At 33.0% G+C, this 14715-nt stretch overlaps 1 protein-coding gene and 1 long non-coding RNA gene across 2 annotated transcripts; both read left to right on the forward strand.

Annotated features, from left to right (window-relative positions):
- The first annotated feature begins 4657 nt into the window (after positions 1-4657).
- On the forward strand, positions 4658-7727 carry LOC104096655 (uncharacterized). The gene is made up of 2 exons (XR_686403.4): positions 4658-5269; positions 7320-7727. It is a non-coding gene; the product is annotated as an uncharacterized lncRNA (long non-coding RNA).
- Positions 7728-10266: 2539 nt separating this feature from the next.
- On the forward strand, positions 10267-10970 carry LOC138894476 (uncharacterized). Its single transcript, XM_070179175.1, has 2 exons — positions 10267-10303; positions 10360-10970. Exons 1-2 carry the CDS (start codon positions 10267-10269, stop codon positions 10968-10970), a joined length of 648 nt encoding a protein of 215 aa, XP_070035276.1.
- Positions 10971-14715: the final 3745 nt, after the last annotated feature.

The following is a 14715-nucleotide window of genomic DNA, read 5'->3' on the forward strand; positions in this document are numbered from 1 at the left end:
ATTATCCAAGATATTTTACGTACAACAAGCACGTGTGGCAATGATCTTTATGCTATAAAAATAATATTTATATCCTCTATTATTCTACCTCTTCAGGAGGTGAGTTGTGGTTTTTCTTCATTCACTCCAGGGAATGAAAATGTACTTCAAAAATAACTTTGAATAGCTCATTATTTTGTTTAAACACATAAAGATATTGCTTCAAAAATATTTTCCTACTTTAGGAGGAAATCTCAATTGTGTTACTTCTTCAGGACCAAATTTAAAATACGAAATATTGAGTATATATTCTCTCAATCATATTAACTCTTCTGGAGGTGAATTGTAATATATTTACAATAAGAGCACGTTCATATTTACGACTTTATTAATATTATCACATTCACTTCAGGGAATAGATTAATATTTATCAAAAATTTCCATCCTTCAAGAAATCGAATATTTCCTTTAATTGTGATGCTTCAACCTCTTTTAAAATATTTACTACTTCAGGAGCAAATCGAGGCGTGCATATAATATATAGAATATTTCTCTAGCTTATCTTTAATTATAACCATAGAAAGCCTAAATTATCACTTCTGGTGGTTATAGGCATATATCACTTCTGGTGGTTAATAAAATTTAGTTATAATGAGATACACGAAACATAACCACTTCTGGTGGTTGTATATTTCTTGCAAACTCTGCTGGAGTTTAAGTGGATCTAACAATGTTATCCACTTTGTAATCCTTTATTAAGATAATTAGGATGAAAACAAATACCAAAATAGGTACTATATACGTAACATATAACCAAGCAAGCGATGATAATGATATTAAAATATAAGCAAAAGATTCAAATTAAATTACGCAAATTTGGCCACATCATATGTAAGTGATATCTACATCACTACTGCCAAGAAGAAAAACTCACCACCTCAAGGATATAATATGCCTTATGATACTCGGAATGAACAAGATCTAACCACAAACATAAGAGTGTCGCCTTACATCGGAGATGAATACTGAAATAGAAATTAAATTCGAAGTAAGTGCTCAAAATGGCAGAATCTCGTGCTGATAACGTGTTATAAAATAAAGACTATAAAAGAAATAAACTGAAGACAAGTATAGAGGGAGATTGATATTTTATTCAACTTTCAAAGTTAGTTCATAATGAACTGAAAACTCATCTATTTATAGAACATCTGCAAGGCTTTTCAGGAAGGAGCTGCAATGCTTATCTTTAGCTACTTGTAAGCTGTCTGCATGAGCTGCTTGCAACCTGCATGTTTAATAAGAAGCTGCTGCAAATCATTTCATTGAGTTGCTTGCAACCTGCCTGCATCAGTTGCTTATAAGCTGTCTGCATGAGCTGCTTGCAACCTGCATGCTTAATAAGAAGTTGTTGCAAATCATTTCATAAAGTTGCTTGCAACCTGTCTGCATCAGCTGCTTGTAGATAAATTTCAACAGAGTACTAAATGGATAATCTTCTTCAGGAAGATTATCTATAGCAGAGTAATGAATGGACATTCACAATATAATATTTTCATAATAGTTTGGTGAATGTGTTGAAGTTGAATACTATCCCTTTTCAAATTGGACGAGGTATCCAAAATAAATGTCGCATTTTTAAATTTTAAAATAATTTAATTTTAAATCTTTTATTTTACTTATTTTATTTTTAATGAGAAACCTTTATAACCATACAAATATTATGACACCACAAAGTTTTTACCCTTCAACTTTTAAGATCGTCAAACTCCGTTACCTTATCTAAGTTGAAACTAAAATGTAATTTTTTTTTTGTTATGATGGTATTGGTATGTACGTGTATGTCAGTTTATGGATAAGACTCCCCCTTATAGTCAACGACCCCATTTGGATTTGGGATGAGGAGATGGATTTCATTTTGGTTTATTTTGTAAAGAAATTAGTTTAAGAACAAAAGTTTTCTGTTTAGATTGAGATTTTTTTTCCCAAGAACATCTTCTCCTTTTCATGAGATTTTTTTTCCCAAGAACATCTTCTCCTTTTCATTTTTCCTTCTTCTCTTTTGCTTTTTGAGAATATCCTTTGCTTCCTCCATTCGGATGAGGGGAGCGGTGTTTGGTGCAATTTTAGTTTAGTTTGTGGAAAAGTTAGTTCTTTAAAAACTTTTTTTGAAAAAATAATTTTTTAAAAATTGTGTGCTTATGTTATAGTTTTTAAGAAAATATTTCTGGAGAACATTTGTCAAGTCTTTTGAGCATTTTTTTTTTTAAATACATTTTGGTTTGATATATTTTCACTAAATGCTTTGTCTTATTAAAGTCCAACCAAAATAGCTAAGCATCCAAAAAGAATCAATACGTAGCTTTAATTACAAATTTAACGCTAAACGATCTCCGAAAAGATGTCACTAAGCAAAGCGTAATTCCTTCAAACTCAAATAATCATAATTGTCCTATACGGAATTGGACAAATGCTCCCTCTCTTTTTTGTTTTCCACTTGATTTACAGTATTCCTGCTGGGGTGTACATGGACCGGATTGATTTGGTTTTTATCACAACTAAATCAAACTAACTATATCGGTTTAGATTGGTTCGGGGTTTGCCGGGTTTTTCAGATTTTTTTGTTGCATAAATATTATTTCAATCTTACTTTGTTAAATTTTTTATAAGTAAATATATATTTAGTAAAAATTAAAAAAGATTGACAAACGTATGATCTATTAACATATTCTTATGAGAGAATTTTCTTAGTAATATATGATAGTTATATTTTTAGTCGTATGACAATATATAATTTTTCGCTGATGTAAACTTTCAAGGTTAACTGAATTTAATAATTAAACATAAAGTCAATATGATACCTATGTAATAATATGTTCTATTTAATTTTAAATTATCAAAATACTACTTCAAATTCAAAAAAGATATAAGAATGTAATAGATCTTGACATATGAATATGAAAAAAATAAAGAGATTGACACATTTCACTAACACTTGATAAGAAAGTAACCATACAACCCATTATTGAAAGCTAATAAAGATAGAGCACTTCATATTTTACTAAATATTACATCACATAAGAGAATCTTAAATATTTCTAGACATTTTTTTAAAAAAATTCTACGAAATTTTTTAAAAATATATATAAAAATTATATATTTATATGTCGGTTTGATTCGGATTTTTTTACTCAATACCAAACGAAATCAAACCAAACCTAGTCGGGTTTTTTAATCGGTTTGATTTGACTTTTCGGTTTGGTGCGATTTTCTGGTTCGGTTTGTACACCCCTAATTCATGTCGTTCAATCTGAATTTGCGTCGAAAATTCTCACTTTTAAGGATAAGATATTTTTTACCAAAGACGATTCTATTTCAAAACTCGAACTCAAACTTTTTTAATTAAGAATGAAAAGATACTTATTATCCTATCATAACTTTTGATGGTGGCCAATGCTCTCTCATTTCCTTGTGTTGTGATCGGTAATAACCTCTCATAACCTATTGAACCACTTAAGAGCCCGTTTGGCCAAGCTGCCAAAAGATGCTTATTTTGAAAAGTATTTTTTTCTAAAAGTACTTTTGAAAAATAATAATTTGTGTTTGGCCAATTCATTTAAGAAGTATTTTTTTTTACAACATTTGATAAATAAATTATGTTTGATCAATCTTTTTAAAAAGGGCTTTTGAGTGTCAAATTACCAAAAAGGATAGTACCAAGGTCCTATAATTATTTGAGATTTATATTCATATAAACTATTTGAAACTTTATTACCCCCTTACTCAAGTTTCAATTTAATTACATCATATATACAAATTTACCAATTATATACACTTTAGGAATTAAACGAGTATTCCTTTATATTATGAATCAATTATTTTTCATCCTTATTCTCTCTCCTTCATGCTCTCTCTCTCTCTCTCTCTCTCTCTCTCTCTCTCTCTCTCTCTCTCTCTCTCCGTCTCTCTCTCTCTCTCTCTCCCCTGCGCTCTCTCTTTTTCTCTACGTCTCTCTCTATCTCTCAATCCCTAATTTCAGTAATGTAGAGCAAAGGAAAAGAGAGCAACAATTCCACCATTGACAGCCATTAAAAAGTTTTGAAACTTTGAATTCAAATTTGGGTTCTCAAAAACCATTATTTGTTTGGATTGCTGTAAGCACGTAATTTTTGACCTGTCGGAGCATTTAAGAGTAGTATTTTAAAATATTTACTTATTTTCATTTTAATAGGATTTTAGTCAACTTTTAGTTTTAATTTTAAAACATAAGCCTAAAGACACAAAAATAGTTTTGTAATGTTTCTTTTCTTATATATATTAGCTTATTAGTACTTTATAATATTTATAACACTTTAAAAAAATACCAAAAATATTTTTATTTTAATATATAGTTAACTTTAATAGTTTATTCTTATTAACTAAGATTAATTAGTATATTTTGGTTTTATTTTTATTTTTATTTTTATTTTTGTTCAATGAGAAAGAATTGAATTTGGGCCAATTGAGAGCTCGTTTTCGGATTTTAGTGGCCCAACAAATCAAATGCTCATTCTTCCAACCCATTAGCCCACTCTCTACTTAAATACAAAATTTAATCTTAGCCATCGATTCCCCTCTAATCTAATGACTCATGTCAATTCTTACATCCATATTTAAACCCAATTATAACCGAAGCCTAGCCGACGTTCTAATATCCTAAATTCCTCCAACTCTAACGAGAACGGAGAGCACCCCCAAACAGAGAACGGATCCCCCTTTTCACAAAAAGCCCTAGCCGCCCATCTTCTCTCTCTCTGAACCGGACAGGACCCCCTCCCCCCTTTCTAAAACTTAGCTGCCGCCGAGAATAGAGACGGACTTCCCACTCCCTCCCTCACATAACTGAGCCGTTTCTTCTCTTTTTTGCCGTGGCCTCTAATTGTTGATTCTCTCGCAATTCTCCGCATAATTTCTCGTATATTTCATGAAATTTAAAGAATCTCTCATGTCCTTTTATCTGAATCTCACGACGAAGAATCTCTCAAATTAGAGCTTTAATGAACGCAATGAGTGCTGTGAACATCACGAATGTCGTCGTGTTAGACAATCCGACGTCGTTTCTTGCGCCTTCCCAGTTTGAAATCTCTTACGATCTTTGAGCAGCTTGCTCGATTTCTGTCTTCCTGAGGTTTTTGAAAGTCGTTTTGAGCTGTGGAATCGTTGTGCTGTCGTTGGTTTGCTGCGGTTTCTTTTGCTAGATTTTCCCCTATATTTCATACCTCTTTCGGTCAAATTTGTTTGTTCCTGCTATTAGGTATGTAGCTATGACTTTGTATGTTTCTGTTAAGATATTAATTTGAAGATCGGAATTACATGTTGTTTCCATGTTTAGTGTCATGTATCCATGTTGGTTGATGTTGAGGTTTATCCATACTGATTGTTTTAGCTATGATATGTTTGTATCTGCACTATGAAGCTGGCAATTCTGAGTTTGAGTTTGCTCATCACAGGCCGCTACCTCTTGCAATAGATCTGAATTTTCAGTTATGTTTCATGAGAATTAGATTAACTCCGTATAATTGTTGATTTAATCCGGACTTTATGAAGTGTGAGTTAATTTTATTTGGCTAATTGGATGTTTTCTGGTGTTGAGAAGAATCCTCAATAATTGAGTCAGTACCACTGAGAATCAAAAGAAATAGGATAGAAGAACATAAGCTTGGATTTGGCTATTAGTGTAAAGTGGCTATATTATGACAATTAGCTTGTAGCCATGGGGAGGATTGGATCTGTAGTTTTAGTTTCCAGTTTGATGTTTGCATGGTAAGCTTGTGAAGAGTATTGACTCAAATGTGTAGTGTTGGTATTAGACTATCATGCAATCAGCAACCTAAACAATTTCACTGAATGTGGCCTTTTTGTGAAACATTTGCTTGGTTTTTCTAAAGTATGGTTTGTCAGAATATCATGACTGTTCTAAGTTGTTTTAGTATAAATTTCATTGCGCCTTGGTAAGCAACGGACCAGGGAGAACAACTTTAAAGAATCAAATTAATTTAGACATCGTAGATTGCTTTAGGCACGATTAATAATAAATCATCGTGAATATGGGTACGATTCCCGTGGCATGATCACGATACGTAAACCCCAAGTTCGAGTGCACGTAAACGTGACTCGACCTTACAACTTCAAACAATAATAAAAATTAACATGTTGTAAATCACGAGTGCGTTTCACATGGCGCGATTCGCAACGTGTACAAAAACAAACGAGTGCGCAGCATCGCGACTTGTTCAAATAAATTTCATAAATGCTAAAAGCGATTTAAAAGTAAAGAATGCACTATAGGTTTCAAATATGTATTAAATCAGATAATTATGCCAATTATTAATAGTTGAGCGACCGTGCTAAAACCACGGAACTCGTGAGTACCTCACACCTTCTCCTGGGTTAACATAATTTCTTACCCGGTCTTCTGTGTTCGCGGACCATAAATAAGAGTCAAATTTCTCCGATTTGGGATTTAAAATAAATCGGTGACTTGGGACACTATAAATTATTCCAAGTGGCGGCTCTGAAATTAAATAAATAATCCCATTTCGATTAATGTCACTTTAATTGGAAAAACTCCCCTACCCCTGTCCCTCGGGAAAAAGGAGGTGTGACAATTGAGTGTTGTTGCAAACAATTGAGAATATTGTTTGGAGTTTATATCTCAATTTTTAGAGTATTTTGGTGAAGATTAGACATGATTTTGGTTGAATTTCAGATTGAATTTCAGACATGACATACATTATACTTTCGAAATTGTAGTAAAATTGTATTTTGTTGTTTATATATATATTTTTTATTTAAATATTGTATGAAAGTTGAACAATATTTGTATAAAAATTGTATTTAAGTTGTATGATATTGTAGTTGTATATAATTGGGTAGAAATAATGTATGAAAGTTGTAGATAAGTTGTATAATATATAATTAGTTGTATTCCCATTTTTTTTTTACTATGTATAAATCAGATACAAAATATACAAAAGACATATTGTATAAAATTTATATAAAAATTGTATTTAAGTGGTATGATATTGTAGTTGTATATAACTGGGTAGAAATAATGTATGAAAGTTGTAGATAAATTATATAATATATAATTATTATGTATATATATATTATACTTTTATTTTTTCCATTAACTTCGACCAAATATTGTCCAAATGCCTAGTAATGTGAATGATGAAAAGCAAAATGTTATCTTTTTGATCAGTGGAAAGCACACCATTTTTCATGCTTTGATAGCTGCTTGGGGAGAAGGAGAGCCTTTTTTATGTTTTATCTGAGATGCTCAATTTTTGTCTTCCTCGTAGATCACTGAGTGGCGAGGACAACTGCTGATGAAGCATTGCAGCTTGATGTCTAAAGATTAAATGATAGAATTGGTGGTGCATTTTCGTTGAACAGATTTGAAGATATCCTCTTCTTGTTCTGCCATTGCCGAATGTATACCAGTTTAGGAATTTTAAAATATGGAATTGGGCCAATCTTGTATTATAAGAAAGAGAGAAGAGGGGGGAGGAGAGAAAAAAAGGAAATTGAAAGTATAAATAATGGATTGAGAGTCTTTTAATGTGAATTGTATATATTTTGTAATTAAAATATGTTTAGGTTGGGTAAATACCAAAACATGAACATTTTTCGTAATAAGGTTTCAAATAGTGTACAAGAATGAAAAAATCCCTAATTATTTTATAGAGAAAAATGAACTTAAATATTTATCGTGGGAGACTTTTATTATTATTTTTTATTTAATTAAAATATAAAATATAAAGTAAACATATATATGAAAGATTTAATCAATATAAGATATATAGTTATACCAAAGCATATAATATTATCTAGTATAATTACTTATTGTCATCATTCGGTATGAATTAGAAGTCTATTCCACTAATTATTATATATTGATAATCCACTATGATATAATAAGCAAAGTCACTCACACATGATAATATTTCTCAATAATTTCATCTCTAATTCTATCACACAACGACTCCATATTAGTAGAAAACTTGCATTTCTAAAGGAATACGAGAAGGCTCATCTCCTTCCTCAATCTCTGAAGTAATGTCTCCATTAGTATAATAGTTGAATTCTTTATCGGTAGAAGAATATCGTCGGAGGAAATTATGTATAGCAATAGTAGTTGTAACAAGATGATTCTAAGTGTCAAACTTGAAAAATGGCATTGAGCGTAAAATATAAATAATTTTAAATGTATAAAAAAACATTATTTTCGTAAAAAAAATAGTTAAGCATGTTTAAATTCAAATTCAAAAAGAGTAACTAATTATTAATAACACATAATGGATAGTTTATTTATTTTTAAATTTAAATTTAAAAATAAACTAATTATTACCTAACCTAACTAATTTTCACCTAAATTGCCAAGTAACATATTGTGAGTGTGTCACTTGGCTTAATGTGGAGGACTTTTCTTCTTTTTCTAGTAATATATAGATTATGCGATGCAATTGTAAATTTATTACCTATTTATAGGTAATTTTCACAAATTAGATTTGATAACTTTTTTAAAGATTCGGGAATTAATAGCTTATAATAGAAGAAATTATAAATGATTATTTGTAGGAACAGAAATAATCCAAAGAAGGGTGTAGATAATTTGCTTTAGTATAGAAAAAGAAGAAGATAATTTAGAAAGTTACAAGACATTACACAAAGAAAAAAAAATCAAAAACAAGAAAAGTCAAAAAGAATTTGGAAAATTACAATATATTCATATATATGATATCTCTAATTTTAAAAGAATGGTAGAAACTAGAAACAAAAAAGAAAAGAAAAACCTTAAATTAGTAAGGGATAATTGAAAAATTTAAATTTATGGTGATGATAGTTTTGTCTTGAATAAATTAATTTTCTGCTTCTGCTTTTTGGAAGAAGCTATAATTTTCTGCTTCTTCCCAAAAGCAGAAAAACTGCTTCTGCTGCTGGCCAAAAGTACTTCTCCGTCTTGGCCAAACAACTTAATTTGGCATCTGAGGCCTGTCAGAGTTATAATTTTTCATCTTCCATAATTTTAATCTAGTCAATTAGATTGTTTTCAAGTTAATTATTAGTTGCTCCTACTTTGTTTTATAAGCCACTTCACCTATATTTCACCATTCATTATTTTGCTTCTCTGAGCGAACTATGCTGTTGAGTATTGAAGTTTTGATGATTAACAAAGTATGACTAAATGTTCATAGAACCAGGTCCTCAACGCAGTTGTTTAATTATTCTAAAGAACCAGCTCTTCAGGAGAAAGGATCAACTCCTCATGTTGATACTTATACGTCTGTACAAGACAGTAACTTTATCTCAAAGTTACCCAGGCCCAAGTTTGGTGGAAGAAGGCTGCTATAAGTGATAAGAGTCGTTGCTCAAGAAAATACGGATAATTCAGTTAGAAACAAAAGTCCCAAAGCTTGTGGAATCTTTAGAGCAGTAGGAGTCCTATCAAAGAGAAAGCTGACTATGAATAGGACTCCTAGAATATCTCAAGTTGAAGCGTTTTAAATATGATCGACTTTGGACATCTTAACTATCCTTTCACACATCAACTAAAGAGTCATAAGTCGTTTACTCGAGTCGAGTACTTGCATTGTATTCTTCCTGAATCAGTCTAGTGAATGTGTTTTAGAAAATTGAGTTGTAATCAAGTGTCACAAATAATTAGTGAGTTGGAGTGAGTATTTTGCTTTACAAGTTAGAGTAACTTGTGAATCACATAGGAGTAGTAGGAGTATCGGAGAGTATTTAATTACAGTCTTGTAATTGATACATTTTAGCTCATTGTTCTAGTATAGTTGGAATTAAAAATCCTACGTGGTAGGTCGTGATTTTCGCACCTTTTGAGCTGGGTGATTTTCTACGTAGAAATTACTGTGTTCATTTTATTGCTCGTTTAAGGACACGATAAATAACCAAGTTCATTAGTAATCCATACGGGCACTCAAATTAATAATTGGTATCGGAGCATGTTCTCTCATTTACACGGCTAATACCTAGAGAGATCTTGGAAGCAAGATGAGTGCTCCATCTGGAATTAATGAAGGACAATTAACTACCATGCCACCCATATTCAATGGAAAATATTATAATTAATGAAAAGTAAGAATGGAAGACTTCCTGACAGCTGAATACTATGAACTATAGACAATAGTGAACTAAGGTCCTTTGATTCCTACTAAATAAAATGCACAAAATGAAACAGTTCCTAAGGACCCATCCGAATTTGTGGCAGCATATTTCAGAATGATGGAGAAGAATGCAAAGGCTAAGAAAATTCTTATCTGTAGACTTGATCCTGATGAGTACAATAGAATTTCTGTGTACCCTAATGTGAAGCAGATATATGGGATGCACACCAAAATGCTTATGAAGGAACAAACCAAATAAAGAGATCAAGGATTGAGCTACTCATGAGAAACTATGAGATTTTCTCCATGAAAGAGTCTGAGCCCATCCAGGATATGATGACTAGGTTCACTATAATAATTAATAAACTGAAATCACTTGGAAATGTATTTACCTCAGAAGAATTGGTTAGCAAAGTTCTAAGAATCCTTCCAGCTTCATGGGAATCAAAAGTCAGTGCAATCCAGGAAGCCAAGGAATTGGACAAAATCTCACTTGATGAGTTAGTTGAAAACTTAAAAACTAATGAAATGAGAAAGATAGAACTACGCAAGGAAGAACCAAAGAAGGATAAGGCCTTGGTTCTTATAGCGTTTGAGGATGATGAATATGACTATGATGATCCTGATCTAGCAATGTTTGCCAAGTTCAAGAGGTTCATGAAGAACTCCAAAAGCGCATCCAAGAGAGAGACCGGTAGAAAGTCTAAGAAGATCGACAAAGCTAACTATGACGGGTGCTACAAGTATGGCAAGCTAGATCACATGGTCAAAGACTGCCCAATGTGGGAAATTGAGTGGAGGAAAGAACGAGCTGAAAAATAGAAACGGGAGAAGATGAGAAGAAAAGGGTTCCAACAAAGGAAAAATCCTAGGCAAAGGATTTACTGAAGCAATGAAGCAGGCATTCTTGGCAGCATATGAGGACAGTGAAAGTGATGAAGAGGAAGAAAAGGAGGATGAGGCTATAAGTCTCTATGCTGTGATTGATGAACACCAAGCTGTGAAGACAGAACCCCCAGTACAGCTTGGAATGCACATTGGAAGACCTCATTTGTTTGATGAACACCACTATGATGAATGGAAGATGCGTATGGAAACATTTCTTTATACTACTGACTTTGACCTATGGCTAATTGTTCTCCCAACCAAAATGGATAGTGAAGGTAACAAGTGCAACAAAAGAGAAGAGGAATATGACGAGGAAGATCATCAGCTAGTTCAGAAAAATGCTAAAGCAAAGGACCTGCTCTATAGAAGCTTGTCTAGAAACACTAATTTTATGTATTGTAATTGATTTCTCTAGCATTGGTTGTTGATATTAAGTCAATTTTGGTTAGATTCGGAGGCAAATTTTAGAGAAAAGACCCCGGTTGAGCTTTGATTTACTTGCGGAGCGAGGTAAGTATTGGGTCTAACCTTGATTTGAGGGAACTAGAAACCCTTGAGCTATGTGTTATGTGAATTACATGTGTAACGGCATATATGCGAGATGACAAGTGTATATACGCCGTCAAAATAGTTGTCTTCATGCTTTCCCGCATTTCATTAATTGTTTTATTCCATGTTTTACTATTGCATGCTTTAAATTGCTCTCTATGCCTTAACTTGCTACTTGTCACTTATTATTCTCGTATTGAAATGTTTGTTTCTTCCATGCTTCCGTGATTAATTGCTTCTTGCCTTAACTGTCTTACTTGTAGACTTTAACTGTCATATATTTGGCTTGTCTTGTTACTTTGTATTAGGTGTAGCATTTCTTATTTTGGTACGAGGTTCCTTTATGGATTTGATTTCATGATTCTTTAATCGGGAATCGAGTTGTTGAATTGATTACATTTATTGATTTTGGTTATGGATCGAGTTGCACACCGCAATGGGTGGAATAATGGAGGATTTATATCGATATAGTAGGATCGGATTGCACGCCGCAACGGATTTATATGTTATTTCGATATGGTAAAATAAGGGAGGATTATGATATTAATTCTGATTATATGGTGGGATAGGGTTGCGCGCCGCAACAGATTTTATATGTTATTCTTGATAATTGATATGGTGAAATAAGGAAGGATTGTATTTGTACGGTGAGATCGGGTTGCGCGCCGCAACAGATTGTGTATTTTATATTCATTGTTGCATTGTGTTAGCTTTCAGTGTTTCCATACGAGGTTCTGAGGAACGATGTATTTGGTTTTACTGATTTCGAGGATTAAGTTTATTTTCATCAGTTAACTGCCTTATCTTTTATACGTTTCCTTTCTTGTTATTATTATTATTATACTGCATACAAGTTATTGTATGTGACCCGCCTTAGCCTCATCACTATTTCGTCGAGATTAGGCCCTGCACTTACAGAGTACATGGGGTCGGTTGTACTCAGACTACACTCTACACTTCTTGTACACATTTTAGAGTTGGTCCTAGCAGCGGTCAATAGATTACTCGGATTGATTTCCCGACGGAGACTTGAGGTACAACTGCTCGGCGTTCGTAGCCCTGAAGTCCCCTTCTACCTTATTCTAGTTGTTTATTTTATTTCAGACAATTTTACTTTCATTCAGACCATTATTTGTATTATTCTAGTCGCTCGTGCACTTGTGACACCAGTTCTGGGATTGTATCTAGATATCGCAATTGTTGTGATTTTCTCACTCTATTTCAGTTATTTCAGTTCTTGGTTATTATTTAAATTGAATTGTTGAAAATGGCTAAAAAAACTATTCTACCGTTGGCTATCCTAGCAAGTGAAATGTTAGGTGCCATCACAGTCTCGAGGGTGGGAATTTCTGTTCGTGACATTTAAGAACCAGGTTCTTGAGCTTATTTCTAAGAATGAGAAGTCTCCTGATATACATGGCAAAGTAAAAATGAGTGATATGCATGATAAACTTGAAAAGGAATTAAAAATTGCTAATAATATTCTTTGTGATGCTGAATGTAGAAATAAAGTCCTGCATTAAAACTTAGAAAAAGGTTAATTATGAACTCTATAGACTAAGAAAATGGCATAGATCTTGTGATGCCTTGAATTGGTTGAATGAAAACTGTAGCTCTAACAAATCTGGAATTGGCTACAAAAAACTTGTCCCTAAATTTGACCCAAAGTATGTAGGAATTTCTGATTATAACATGTGCATTCATTGTGGGAGAGTAGGACACTTTAGAGACAATTGTCCTACCTTAATTCATGCTCAGTTTAGAAGCACCTTTGGTATTGCTAAAAATGTGAAGAAGGAAAATGAGCTAAAGGTTAATCCTCATGTCCATACTAAGTGGATTAAGGTTAATAAGAAAATAGCTTCTAATCTTCTCCCCTTCTGGGCAAGAAGGGGTTTGATTCATCCTTTTTTCCAACAAAAAGGGACCCATGCTTGTATGGGTTCCCAAAACTAACTTGTGAATTTTAGTGCAGGCTAAGGTGAGAGGAAACAATCAGGACTGGTATCTAGACAGTGGATGCTCAAGACATATGACTGGAGAAAAGAAAATCTTCCTCTCACTAACAACCTTCCAAGGAGGGAGTGTGTCATTTGGAAATGGCAAAAAGGGCCAAATAGCAGGTATTTGCAAGGTTGGCAAGTCACTCTCTCATGCTATAAAAGATGTGTATTATGTGGTTCTTCAACACAATCTTCTTAGCATCTCTCAAATGTGCGACAAAATAAATGAGGTAAAATTTAATTCCAAAATTTGCACTGTCACTAAGCTTGATACTAATGAAATTGTGTTAAAGGGTAAGAGACATAACAATGTCTACAAGATATCGATTATGTCACTTCCCTAGAGTGAGCACACATGCTTGAGTGTAGTGGAAGATGATCCATTGCTGTGCCATAGAAGACTTAGACATGCCCGTCTCTCTCAACTCAACAAGTTGGCAGCAAAGGACTTGGTCCTTGGGCTATCTAAAGTTGAGTTCACCTCTGACAAAGTAAGTGGTACATGTGTTAGAGGAAAACATGTAAGGTCATCCTTTAAATCTTAAAAGTTTGTAAGTACTTCTAAACCTCTGGAACTCCTTCACATGAACCTATGGACCAATGAGAATATGGAGCAGAGGAGGTAAGAGGTATGTGTTTGTGATTGTTGAGGACTTCTCCAGGTATAGCTGTACTTTATTTTTGGGATCCAAAGATGAAACCTTTAATGTTTTATGTGTATTTTTCAGAATGATTAAACAAAACCTAGGGTGCAATGTATTAAGTATAAGAACTGATCATGGAACTGAATTTGAAAATTCAAAATTCCTTGAGTTCTGTGGCTCAAATGGTATTGACCATAATTTCTCTGCACCTAGAACTCCACAACAAAATAGGGTTGTAGAAAGAAAGAATAGATCCTTAGAAGACATGGGGAGGACCATGTTGATTGCTAGTGGACTGCCTAAGTGCTTTTGGGCTGAGGCAATCAATACTGCTTGCTACCTGCTAAATAGATGCATGGTCAGACCCATTCTTGAGAAAACTTCTTATGAGTTACTTCGAGAAAGAAAACCCAACATCACTCACCTGAGAGCATTTGGGTGCAAATATTTTATGTATAATAATGGGAAAGAAGCTCTAGGTAA

The sequence above is a fragment of the Nicotiana tomentosiformis genome, chromosome 6 (genome assembly GCF_000390325.3).
Source record: "Nicotiana tomentosiformis chromosome 6, ASM39032v3, whole genome shotgun sequence".
Taxonomy (NCBI): domain Eukaryota; kingdom Viridiplantae; phylum Streptophyta; class Magnoliopsida; order Solanales; family Solanaceae; genus Nicotiana; species Nicotiana tomentosiformis.